Consider the following 12433-nt stretch of genomic DNA (forward strand, 5'->3'; position numbering starts at 1 on the left):
CAAGAGATCATAACATCGCTGTCTGATAAAATTCCCACGCATACCATGTGAAATTGCCGCGTCACTATGCAATTTCAGTGCAGTGATCCATGAATGGCGCTGACGAGCTCAGAGCTGACGTGGGTGGGAACAAGTCTTCCGCGTCCGCCATTCTTCACAATTTGTCCAATATCTATCCCACATTTCTGGGAGGATCTCTCGTGATCTCGCTATAGTCGCCTCTCTCTATTGTCTCGTCCCCGGTAGATCTGCCCTCCTTGTCCTCCCTCCGTCCCTCCCAACAGGATCTGGTCTCTTCAGGAGCACGGGACCGTACGTGATCTCGGGTGACGGGCCCCTCCGGATCGCTAACACACTCTGTTTACTACCTGTCGCCAGGATACTGCTCATGGAAATTGGCCGAAGGGCCACAATGCATCGGTAATATGTCACGCAGGGCATTGTATTCCCTCTGCTGCGGTCGCGGTCGGCGCGCAAGGAGCCATTAACCGAGCTCCGTGTGGCCTTCGTTCGTGCGGAACCGCTGCTGATTATATGATCGGTGCTTTTAGTGAGCACGTGCGGTGCTGTCTTCGCCACCACGGAGTCCAATCAGGCACGCGATCGACCGCTGCCCAGTCACCACTGAGGGTACCCCTTCCCCCACCGCCCCCGGCAGCGGCTCCTTCCAGGTCACCAACAATGCGTACTACTCGCCCTGACCGACGTCGGCGCCGCCCCTCGCGCTGGCCGCGTCACGTCGGCGCAGCTCGGTCCACCTCCTCACACCACTCATCGATCGACGAACCGCGGGCGGAGGCGGTCGCGGCGACACTAGCGCCGCGCGGCGGCCACCGCACGAAGCCCCGCCTAGCGATAGTGTTTGTTTGCGGTGCGCTGCGGCAGGTGCGGCGGCGGCTGAGTCCGTGCGGTGACGGGTCAGGTGGGCCCGCCCCCCGCTCCCCAGTCGGCCGCAGGGCGGGAACGCGGCGCCAGCGGGCGGGGCCTTACGGTGGCGGGTCCTGACAGCACCAGGGCAGCCGGGCCGAGCTGCTGGGGGCTCGGACAGGTGACGAGGTGTGCCTTGCTCCGAGAGGATTTATTTAGCTTCGTTGGTGAGTTGAAGTTTCTCTCGCCTCACCTCTTGCATTAGCTTAAAACTTATTTGTGGCGATATAAAAAAGTCTCGACAATAGTTACGATTGTATCAAGCCACATGACAGAGCTTTCTTTGTTTACCTTCAAAGCGATGACCGTTGCATGCATTGCTCATGTCCCCGTGTTTACACTAAGCTCGTAATACTGGCCGATGCAATAAGCGCGCCCGGTGGCACGTCTTCCGCCCGGCGCCGTATGAGCCTCTGAGATCAATTCACCGCATTATGACAGAATTCCATATTGACCGGACAGCCAGAGGTCGGCAATGAACGTCGGACTACCCGGGGTTCCACTGAATATGGCATGGGAAACCACGACCCATGGTCGATAAACGAAAGAAGAGAACGGTATTACTTTCATTCAAAGAAAGAAGTATTACTTTCATTCATGATGTTGTGCAAATGAATAGAAGTGTTGGTAACATGAGCGTACTGCTTTTAAAGGGTAAAGAAAAGAACACAACCGTAAAACGCGGGTCCGTATCTTCCCACTACAACCAAGTGCTCGTGCACTTGGAAGCTGCGTTGCTACCTAATGCGATTCATGATATTCACTGTTCGTCCATGCATTGTCCGGTGTTGACACTGACAGTTCTGTGTTCCTGAGTCATTGCATCTAGCCAAGGCCACGCTCACACCACCTACTATCCGTGCACTTCTGCACTCGGTCAGATTTGTGTATGACCGACTAGCGGAGAGGAAAGACATTAGGAGCAATATCCAACTGCATCCTGGCGCCATTCCTGGCAGTTGCCTCTATAACCAATCGCCATAACGTGGGCCCATGAATGTCAATGAAATTTACATTCGCTCCATTCACCATCTGGTTGAGTTTGCCGCAACCCGAATGGTCCTTTTACTCGAATGCCAAAAGGTACATATTTGAAAAAGCCTTCCAGGCGGTGGGGGGGGGGGGCATTTTTTGCCCCCCCCCCTTAGTTTTTTCGATATATCTCGAGAACTGCTGCGCCGATCGTCACCAAACTTTCAGTACCCTCCCGGGAGCAGCTAGCGCACATGGTGACCAAAATTTTTTTCCAAAGGCTTTGATAGGTTAGCCGCTAATGACGTCAGAGTGACGTCATTTTTGCCATTTTCGACCCAAAAAAGGTTTCGCGGGAAGAGCTGTCAGGCCTACAGCTTTAGAGATAAAAAAAAATATTTTAGACATAAAAGGTGTGGAATCAAAAGGGCTACAAAACTGCTATTTCGGTTTTTCGAATTTGTTTGGATTTTGACCCCCAAAAATAAAAAAATAGATTTTTTGAATATAATAGCCAAAAAATCCCAAAAGTTTTTTGAATTTCGAAAAAAACGGAAAATATGTGATAGTTCCTACCGTCTTCTATCTACATACCAAATTTGAGATCGATACCTCTTTTTTTGGCCAAGTTATAGCGAAAAAACTGTTCAAAATTGATGACGTCGAATTTTCAAACTCAATATTTAGCAATTCTAGACCTCGTAGCGCAAAACAAAGACCACCATTAGACTCCCCGTGACGAGCTGCATCGAATCGATACCCATTTTATGCAAAAAATATCAACTTTGAAATTTGACCTTTTTTGACCTGACCTTGACCTGACCTCCACCAGAAAGTGACCTAAACCGTACCTGATGGTCTTATAACCAACACCATTGAGTTGGAAATGAAAAACTGGCCATAAAACATGCATCACATAACCTTAGTAAAGTTGGGCTCATGTGGTGACCCTTGGTGACCTTTGGTGACCTGACCTGTGACCTGACCTGGTATGACCAGTGACCTCTAATAGCAACATATGTACTAGACAACTGACGCCTTATCGCTGATTTTCGACAAAATGCGTTTTACTCGGTGTTATAGCGCTTTCCCTAGAAGCCCCGTGAACGGTGAAACATTTTATCTTTGACCTGACCTGTGACGTCATCGGTGACCCCGAGGTCAATGAAATTTGGTTTCCTTCGACAAATTTGACAGGGCTATCGAACACCGTTTGAATTTTCCGGATCCGTCCAGTAGTTTCGGAGATACGGGGGGGGGGGCAAAAAAATGCCCCTCCCCCACCGCGCGGAAGGTGGCTGGTACAGGCGCGTAACCACGAGTCTGAAGTTACTGGGGACCACATGGAGAGCCGCGAAGACCAAATATTATATTTCAGGATCAGCTTTCGCCCGAGTGGGGGGGGGGGGTTCTGGCCACACCCGCCAGTTTTTTTGTTGCGCGTGTAAGGAAAACCGCGGCGCGCACCGTTGCGAAATTTGGTATAGCTTATGATACCTCAATTTCGTATCATGTGTGAAAATTTTGACCCCCGGTCACTTAAGGTCAGGTCACCAGGTTAAGTAAAGTAGCCATGCCTCCAAAAAACTTTGTGACTATGTCATTCCTACAGTTTCATCCCAGAAGTTTGAAGCTCGAGCTTTTGCGTGAGTAAATCAGTATGAACAATTCGTATATCTCAAAGTTTTTACATATTGGTGACCTAATGTATTTTCTTTAATAAATTTAGTCCGAACCTTCTGATAGGAAGGACTCACATTGCGCAATCGGAGGGTAGAGTGCAGGGTCACCGCAACAAGCTTCGCTTAGCGGTGGCTCTGTCCTTAAGCACAGAGCCACCGCTAAGCGAAGCTTGTTGCGGTGACCCTGCCCTCTACCCTCCGATTGCACAATTCCAGTTCTATGGCAGAATTTAGAGTCCAAAGTTTAACGTGCGCACATAGCCGCGCACGACCAGTCCCCTCACTGACTTCGCCTGGCTACGGCCTGCCACCAACCGCAACCATACCTATCAGGAGGCCCATGTCAAGCGCCCGTCGCGCTTCGAACCCGGACTGTTATAACCGGGAACGCGTGCTCTCACCAAGCGGAGTCTAACGCTCCACCATTTACCAACTGAGCTACGGGACCGCAAAATGTCAGGTCAGTTTTGCGACATCCATGATAAGTCATTGGGAGAAAACTGAAATGCTCTTCTTTTGGCCGAAAATACATTCAAACAACGTGACACAGGTAAACATGACACAATGAATCGGAAAATTGCACCTCTGACCCCTTCTATGCCCCTGTGGTCATCTCTGGTCATGAAACATCTCCAACAGTTTTTAATCATAACTTTAGGTAGAAACATGCTAGAGCGCTGAACCTACTATGAATGTGTTCAGCTCAACAATACCTATCGAATGACATGCAGCATGACCTTTTTCGTGGCCATGACCAGGGGTCAAATTTTCAAGTTGATCTTTTCAGTTCAACTTAGGTATACCTAGTTCATTCCACCCGTCTCGACGAGACAAACGCGATGCCGGTAAAATCAGCGTCTTGAAACTTATATAGTTTCAAGTCAAAAGTTATGATATAAAAAACTTTTCCGCAAAAACGCCAACCTGGGCCTCGTTTCATAAAGCGATTCCGTAACTTACGCCGTTTTTTTGGTCTTGTATTGCAAGTGCATGTGAAGCGATTGCGATAGTTTGAATCGTTGAATGTATTTATGTTGCAAGCAAGAACAGAAGGCAGAAGGAGAAATAAATTTATCGCTTCACATGTGCTTGTAATTCAAGCCCAAAAATCGGCGTAAGTTACGGACTCGCTTTATGAAACGAGACCCTGGAAGCTAAACCGTTGACCTTAGGTAAAATCTGAGAACATTACTCAGAAAGACCTTTGAAAGAGCTATCGAATGCGCTTTCCCGCAGCACTGCAGCTGTACTGGTTCCTGACTCATTATGCGCCGATTTGTGAAAAGTTGTCAAAATTGGGTCAAAATTGTCAAAGGTTCATTAAAATTTTACTTTTGGTGACCTTCAAAGACCTCATCGATGGCCTGATCAAAAATGACATAGGTAATTCTGAAAGATACTGAAGCGAGCTATCTGTTGCTTTTTACCGCGCCTTTCTGGCTTGCTTACTTTCCGAGATAATTTGGTGTGGCCAAAAAGCCCCCCCCCCCCCACCGTGGCGAGGCTGGCTGAGAGGCCTACACGGGCGCTGGCTAAACAAAGCATCCATAGTTTTATCATAGTGTTATAAATAACTATGGTTATTTATCACACTATGGTTTTATCTTCCGTTGACTACATATTACTCTTCACGTCGATTTAGAGACAACATTAGGCTATTTAAGCAAATTCAGGAGGTCGTCGGTTTTACTGGGGACGGTCCCCAGTATCCCAAAAGTTACTGGGGACCGGTCCCCAGTGTCCCCAGTGGTGGTTACGCGCCTGGGCTGGTAGGCCCACCGCCTGCCGGGTTAATTTTATTCGGAGTGCATATATTCGATATGCCCTGTTATAGGTAATGGTATGTCCAGAGTACGGAATTTGAACTATAGTACCTACATACGTCTCAATGCATCGCAAACACACTAAGTCGATATGACGCAACGTCTTACAACGGTTCCGAATAATTTATCGCGCTTGGAAGGCCAGTGACACCATCGTATCCGTCCGGTGGTCCTCGCCGTCTGCAATTCCTCTGTAGAACACATCACCACAGGATGTTGAGCAAGGGAACATCGGTCTTCCCCATGCAGCCGGACTAGTGATGTCAGTCACGGAAAATCGGAATACCGATACCAAACCAAATACCAACTAAAACCACGGGAGAATACCGAAACCAAACCAACTTGGGAAACTGAGGGAAATACCAACTTTTTACCGATTTCTTAGCCTCTAATACATTAGTGAGGGCTTATGATACCAACAAAATACCAAACACATTACGATTGAAATACCAAATACCAAGTTGGTATCGGTTTGGTTTGGTATCGGTATACCAAAAAGTTGGTATCCGATTGACATCTCTAAGCCGGACCGATAGGAACCGCACAGTGGTCGCAGGAGCGACGTCGGCTCCCCGCTGGGCCATGGGGTGGGCGCGAGGGGCAGGCACTCGTTCCAGTGTCCGGAAAACGGTACATATGATACATGCAACTTTGGTGCATGATAAACGCGAGAGCACATATGCCTGTATCAAACGAACTGTAGTACGTGTGGGGAACTTGTGTCGTGTCGACGAGTCACTTAGTTCTTATCACCGAAGACGAGAAGAGGCCGTATGCATCCTTCTCGAGGCCCAAGTTTCACGGGCTCTATCTTAGCACGACTTCTAAAAATAATGATACATAAAATGCATTTCCGAATGCTTCGACGTCAACTGATAATGCAATAGCTGAGTCCCTGACCCGGTCGTGAAAACTGATAAACAAAAGCATTCAGTTGTCCATCATTCCCGAACAAGTGACGCCAATGGGAAATAAACAACATAACTACATAGCTCCGACAATGGGTGTGAATGCGGGCACAGCATGTCTCTCATCCCGCGGCCAAGCTTATTGACATCTGGCCTGTCATAGCAACTCGATTAGCACTGAGGCTACTGAGCATAGGCGTCGCCAGACATTTTCGGTTGGGGGGGGGGGGGGGCAAAATCAAGTTTTGTGTTAAATCTTGCCTTTCCCCAGCCGTTACTCACTCGTTTTACATATCATTCGACGCGCAATGGTGCGAGGAATCCGATGGTGACAAAGTTTTCCTTCTAGCTATAGCATGTATTTTTTTTTACAAAAAAATCAAAATTCTGAAATTTCTGGACATAAATGACCGTTAGAATTACATTGGCTGCGATTGCCGACGCACTGCAGAGGGCCCCTGTGGCCCCCTGGCCCCTGCGCAGACTCTCGTCGCTCATGATCATTACCCAGAAAAAGGTGAAAAACGCTCCATTTGAATCGGATCACCTCGCTAAAACCGTGGCTAAAACCTCCATTCACGCATGCATGCCGAGGTTTTACGTGAAATGCATAGGACTTATCCCAGCCGCCGATTGTAGCTAAGAATTGGGCATTCGGGCGGCGGAGACTGAGAGTGAATGTCGGAAGTGTGAATCGGAAGTACATCATTCATCCTTGATGCAGTGAGAATAAGTGTTTTGTTCACTCGAGTGTGAACAAAAAGTTTCTGGTTTTTCGAGTGAAGGGAAGCGCTGCAAACGCGACCAAAAATATTTAACGGGACCAAAAGTTACGCACGGCATAGCGGCAAGGGATTTCTTAGAGATAGGCTTGCGACTTCCAGGCTATTTCAGGCCACTCAGGGTCAGTGTGGACTCTCAGAAGCCTGCTTAGGATCCCGGAGATCGGCATGGGTCACCCCAAATATTTACGTGTATATGGTGCTTTAGGGCTTTCCGAGCCTAAGGTGGGCCCGGAAAGCCCTTTAGGGCACACGAGCCCTCAGAAGCCAGTGTGGGCGGCGGGCGCTAAGAGACAGGAGACTAGGCCCAGGGTGAGCCTGGAGCCCTCGAATAACAGCGTAGGGACATATGAAACATGTGTTGCGGCCCGCAAAGGGACACGTGAGTTGTGACCCCTCAGATGCCGGGTTCGGGTTAGTAATGTCTGCCGCCTCAAAAGTTCGGCTGAACTATCAGAGGCCAGTTGAGGTTTTCAGAAATTTTCGAAGGCATCCTCAAAGATTCGTGTGGCCCTTCAGAGGTCTACGTATATGTATAAGGCCCTCAAAGATCCCTGTAATGGGCCCTCAGAGAACGTGGACACCAGTGGGACTCTCAGAGGCCTGTTTGGGCCCTCCGAAAGCTTCTTAGAGCTCAGTGGAGCTCCTTAGGAGCCTGTGTGAAAAGCAAGCTCATGAGCCCTGCGGCACTTGAACGGTACTTGTGCCTGTCGCAGACATTTGACGAGAGTTAAGAAAGATCCCGAAGATTTCGTGTCACGTTTTGAACGAAAATTATGTGTCAGCACTCCAAAACTTATGAAAATCAGCAACAAAATGTAATAAAGAACCAACTAGGAACATGGAATGAATCATAGCATTGACATTTCCGAGTCTGGAGTCGGAGTCTTGAAGATTTTGGCGAATGCGACTCTGACTTTGGTTTGAACTGCACGCTCCAACAGAGTCTGACTTCACGCGCTTTCTCAGAAAGGTACCCCCATTTTTTCCCGACTCCAAAATCTCATCGGATCTGTATCGATCTCAGGGGGTGCCCGGTCCGAGGTTGGGGGGGGGGGGGGGCAAGCTGCCCCGCTTGCCCCCCCCCCCCGTGGCAACGCTAATGCTACTGAGCTCTGGGAGCTATTCTGAAGACAACTGAGCAGTTAGTCCGTTGGTGTTCACTGTTCAGATACGGACGGTCAGTGGTCACTAACGCACCTGAATCCCATGACTGCGCTTAATTTGGTCGTACAAAATGTATAGACGTCGTATTTTTACGAGTATGCATCGTGAGCATCGTGTCCGGAGAACATAGCGCTCTACGGCCAAGCCAAATAATCCTACGGCATGTTTTCAGGGCAGTTCTTGACTGAACACTTTCAGTTCGCAGTCTCGGCTGGCTCTCGGCCAGCCCTTAACGACAGAATGTCGTCCACAATAAGATGAATCGCTCAATCTCCCGCAGCCATTGTGTCTGTGTACTGGGCCCGTGAACGGAACTTACGGCAGATGAAGCCGCAATTCAGAAGAGATTTAGGAACTTGTCTACGAGATGGTGCTGCTTTATGATCATCACAGGTTGATAGCATCTTTTTCAGGAAAAATGATGTGGTCTCCCTATTTCAATCACATATCGATACAATATTGTAGACACCGGTTGAAAATTTAAAAACGTTCGAAACGAGACATTCGTTCGAGACATTTGAGACTTTCGACACAGATGAACCGAAGTCGTGTCCGTCCAGCAGCTCAAACCCTATCGGCTGTTACCCACGTCTTGCCGTGGCTCCTCGGCTGGTGACCGTCCGTAATTCAACTGGAGAAGGTGCCGAGTCCCGTCTGGGCGTCGGCCGCCGTCGACGCCACCCGTCGGTCGATGGCTCTCCGTCGATGGCGACATTCCTGAGTGCCGCCGTCTTCCTTTTCATTGCGATCGTTCCGTCTGTGCTGAAGGTAGGCCTCCGGTCGACACAGGCTATGGTTCATGAAGGACGTTATCGGAACGCTCCCACCGCGCGTGGAAGGGACAGCTTCCGGCTAAAGGCTGGTTCCGGTTCGCGTATCTGTTCTGGTGACGATAATCACAAACCGGAAACAAGGGACGCTGTAACGGCTTCGCAGTTTGTTGGCAAATGATTGAGCGCATGAACTGAGGCGCAAGATTAAAGCTGTTGAATGCTGACGGCTTGACAGGGTTACGAGACGGAACTTATGAATGCTGTTTGCTGAGTGACGGTTATGGGACGAGTGACGGGTGATGAAAGCTGTGTGATAAGTAACAAGTGACGAGCGACGAATGCTTGACGGGTGACGAGAGCAGCGGCGTGACAAGTGACGATTTCGACACGCGGCAGTATCAGCAAACGATGTTCAATGGCAATTGAGCATGTGACCATGTCTACTCGTATGTCGTGGCCACATCACATTTATTACGGCTCATTACGGACGGTGAGGGAACTACCCAAAGTCTGTTGATGACTTGTATATTTGTCCATGCCTTAGTTCTGGTTCGACTCACGCGAGCATGATCGGACATATTTCTCCCACCATCACATCAACGTTTTCAGACATCCAACTCCAGACAAGCGACACCGTCCCGCCCCTCTGCCCCACATCACCCCACCGAATTCCAGCACAGATGTCTGAAATAGGCGGCAATTGCGACCATCACGGCGCACCCCCGAAATGGAGCTCATGGCCTCGCTGGTGCTCACCAGAGTCGCCCTCCTGGCGCGCAGCACTGGCCAATAACTCTGTCGGCAGCGGTGAGCCATTATTTCCTCTCAGCGGAATCGGAGCGGCCTTGGCGCGAGTTGGCCCCATCTGTAGGTGGTGTGGTGCGAGCGCCCTGGTCCGAGCGGTCCCCAGACCGAGCGCTCACTCAGCCGACATAAGTCTTCACAGGACGGCACTGATGGCTAAATCAGTGCGTTTTGGGGTCGTTAGTGAGTGCGTTAGGTATGTGAAGATGTCAGACCATGGGTGACACTCGGGGAGGGTACGAAATAGATCAATTCAGTTGCCCCAATTGTTAGGTCAAAGGTTTACACCATAGGTTTCAGTTAGTCAAACACATGACAGTCGCTTGAAGTACCTACAGATACTGTTTTGGGCATTTTTCCGTCATGGCTTTATGTCACGGAATTTAGATGTCATTTATAGGTCATGCGCGATTAATGTGTTCTTGTCGATATTGGCTGTATGAGTCGTGTAATACCATCGTATACTTAGGTATAGCAACCGATACCTTCTGAAGCACTTTATAGTGTATGTCAGGTCAGCGTCAGGTCAAGGTCAAATTTGGAATTTGGTACAGGCGCTTATTTTCAGTTAATGCGCATTATGACAAATGCACTTATTTTCACGCTGCACTTTTTGATAAATGCATTTATTTTCACTTTTCCACTTTGTTTTTCGAAGCGAAGCTTTGAGTGAGATGAGGATGGACGGATGGTACCTAAGGATGAGGATATAATAGGAATACCGGATAGACAGATTTTCACGTTTCCAATGGGCTCATTGGGGCACGTAGAAAATAATGGTCTCAGCCCCTCTACTTTAAATATGCTAACGCTAATTTAAAACGTTATGGAAACGCTCAGTACTTCCAATTCACAAAGGAGCAATGGACCGTCACACAATCTTGTTCCAGTTTCCACCAATTTCACGAAGCCTCTCAAACATGTTTGGACAATGACCAGCTTGCTGCGCAACACGGCACGTCCATGTTTGTGTGGGGCCGGGGCCCGTCATCGACAGGCACTCAATCAGCTGACTGAAGGCCAGCTTGGTACGTCACTGGATCCGGCTGAGTGCAATGGGAAGCCGAGCAGGAGTGGGTCCGCTTTCACCTGCTTCCGTCCGAGATGAGCTGAACACTCATGGCACATTATTGATTGTTTGTTGCAGGCTGCAGCTCACCCTGTGCCATCTGAACTGTTATCCAGCCTTATTGCTCGTATTGCTTGTATTGTTTAATGTTTATGTAAGCAGGTATTCCCTGTGTTCACACCTTTGTATCAACGAGGGATAAGTCAACAGTTCACACATGTCTTGCTTGTGGCGGGCTGTTCCCGGTTAAATTAATGCCAACGGTAGGCATTTTTAGTGGCATAAAAGATACTAGATATACCCATGACATTGAGTACCGTTATCTGTGCATTTGACTGACGCACGGCTTGCCAACAGAGTGTTCTATTCAAAAGGATCTTTGCGGTCATTGCTGAAATGGGAAATATTTGAAAAATGCGTGGAACATGTCATGAATTTTCTATGAAAATTTGTGCCAACGTTTTACAGGTACACCTGTATATTAGCCGTTTGCTCGTGACAACTTTTAATTATCTTTATATATGAACCGTTCTCAGTGTTATTGGTGGCAAGTGGAACATGCCAAATTTGAAAATTACACCACTTTTTACTAGACTGCGTATGATTTTTCATGCACATATCCGACTCGTATCTACATCCGACCTGGGTACGTGGGTACATCCGTAGGCTACATCCGACCCGTACATATCCGACTTATTGTATCTGTGTCCCTACTCACTTAGAATTCTTCATTACTGTCTGTTTTACTAGCCCTGCACGTTGTGCAATATGTGCCAGTACCTACTCGTGCGATTAACATCAAATATTTGTGCCACGTAAGGTATTAAATCATTTTTAACATTTTCAACATAAACGACCGTAGTAACGCCCTTACGAGTGTTCCGGGGCCCATCATTGGACATTTACGTCACATGTTCAGACACAAGGCTACCGGCTTGAAACTACATGTCTTAGTCTAACGCCCCACTCAAATCAAACACAGCCCTTGATGCAAGTCTAATGCGGAGTTTTCTGACCTTTCAGCGACTGCATGCACCTGACACCCAGAGCCTGGCCTAGACTGAGTCACGAGTCGAGAGAAGAGTCTTGCGTCTGGCGAAACGGACAGCTCAGGTGAACACGACGTACGATCACAGTCAGCAGTGGTGAACAGAACAAGTGGTATCGGACAACATCAGTAAACGGAGCAAACGGTAACGGGCAACATCGGCGAATCAGTGGCAAAGGGTCACGGAGAACGTCAGTGAACAAAATAAACGGTAACAATACAGAACAAACGGCTACTGAGAGCAAAAGTGAGCAAAGAAGACGGCAAACTGACGACCAGTGTCCACGCCGCTGACCCTGGGGCCAGTCGTCTAACGCCAGGTCACCAGTCAGTCGCCTTTTTAGGCAACAATCGCTCACCAGTCGGCTACCTCCCGAACTCGTCATGGCTCCAGTACAGGGCTTCTGGGGTCAGCCGACGTCGACCCTCGACTGGTGCGAGTCCAACTATGACGTCAACAGTTATATCGCCGAGTTCT

General features: G+C 48.7%; 1 protein-coding gene across 1 annotated transcript in view; it reads left to right on the forward strand.

Moving 5' to 3' along the window:
* Positions 1–857: 857 nt before the first annotated feature.
* Positions 858–12433, forward strand: part of LOC122393240 (alkaline ceramidase 3-like) — a 34363-nt gene continuing 22787 nt past the window's right edge. Inside the window, exons 1-2 of the mRNA XM_043389094.1 lie at positions 858–1094; positions 11931–12433. Coding sequence (XP_043245029.1) covers positions 12340–12433 — 94 coding nt within the window. The 5' untranslated portion in view covers positions 858–1094; positions 11931–12339. The remainder of the gene's footprint in view (positions 1095–11930) is intronic.

The sequence above is a fragment of the Amphibalanus amphitrite genome, unplaced genomic scaffold (assembly GCF_019059575.1).
Source record: "Amphibalanus amphitrite isolate SeventyFive unplaced genomic scaffold, NRLGWU_Aamphi_draft 000525F_arrow, whole genome shotgun sequence".
Classification (NCBI taxonomy): domain Eukaryota; kingdom Metazoa; phylum Arthropoda; class Thecostraca; order Balanomorpha; family Balanidae; genus Amphibalanus; species Amphibalanus amphitrite.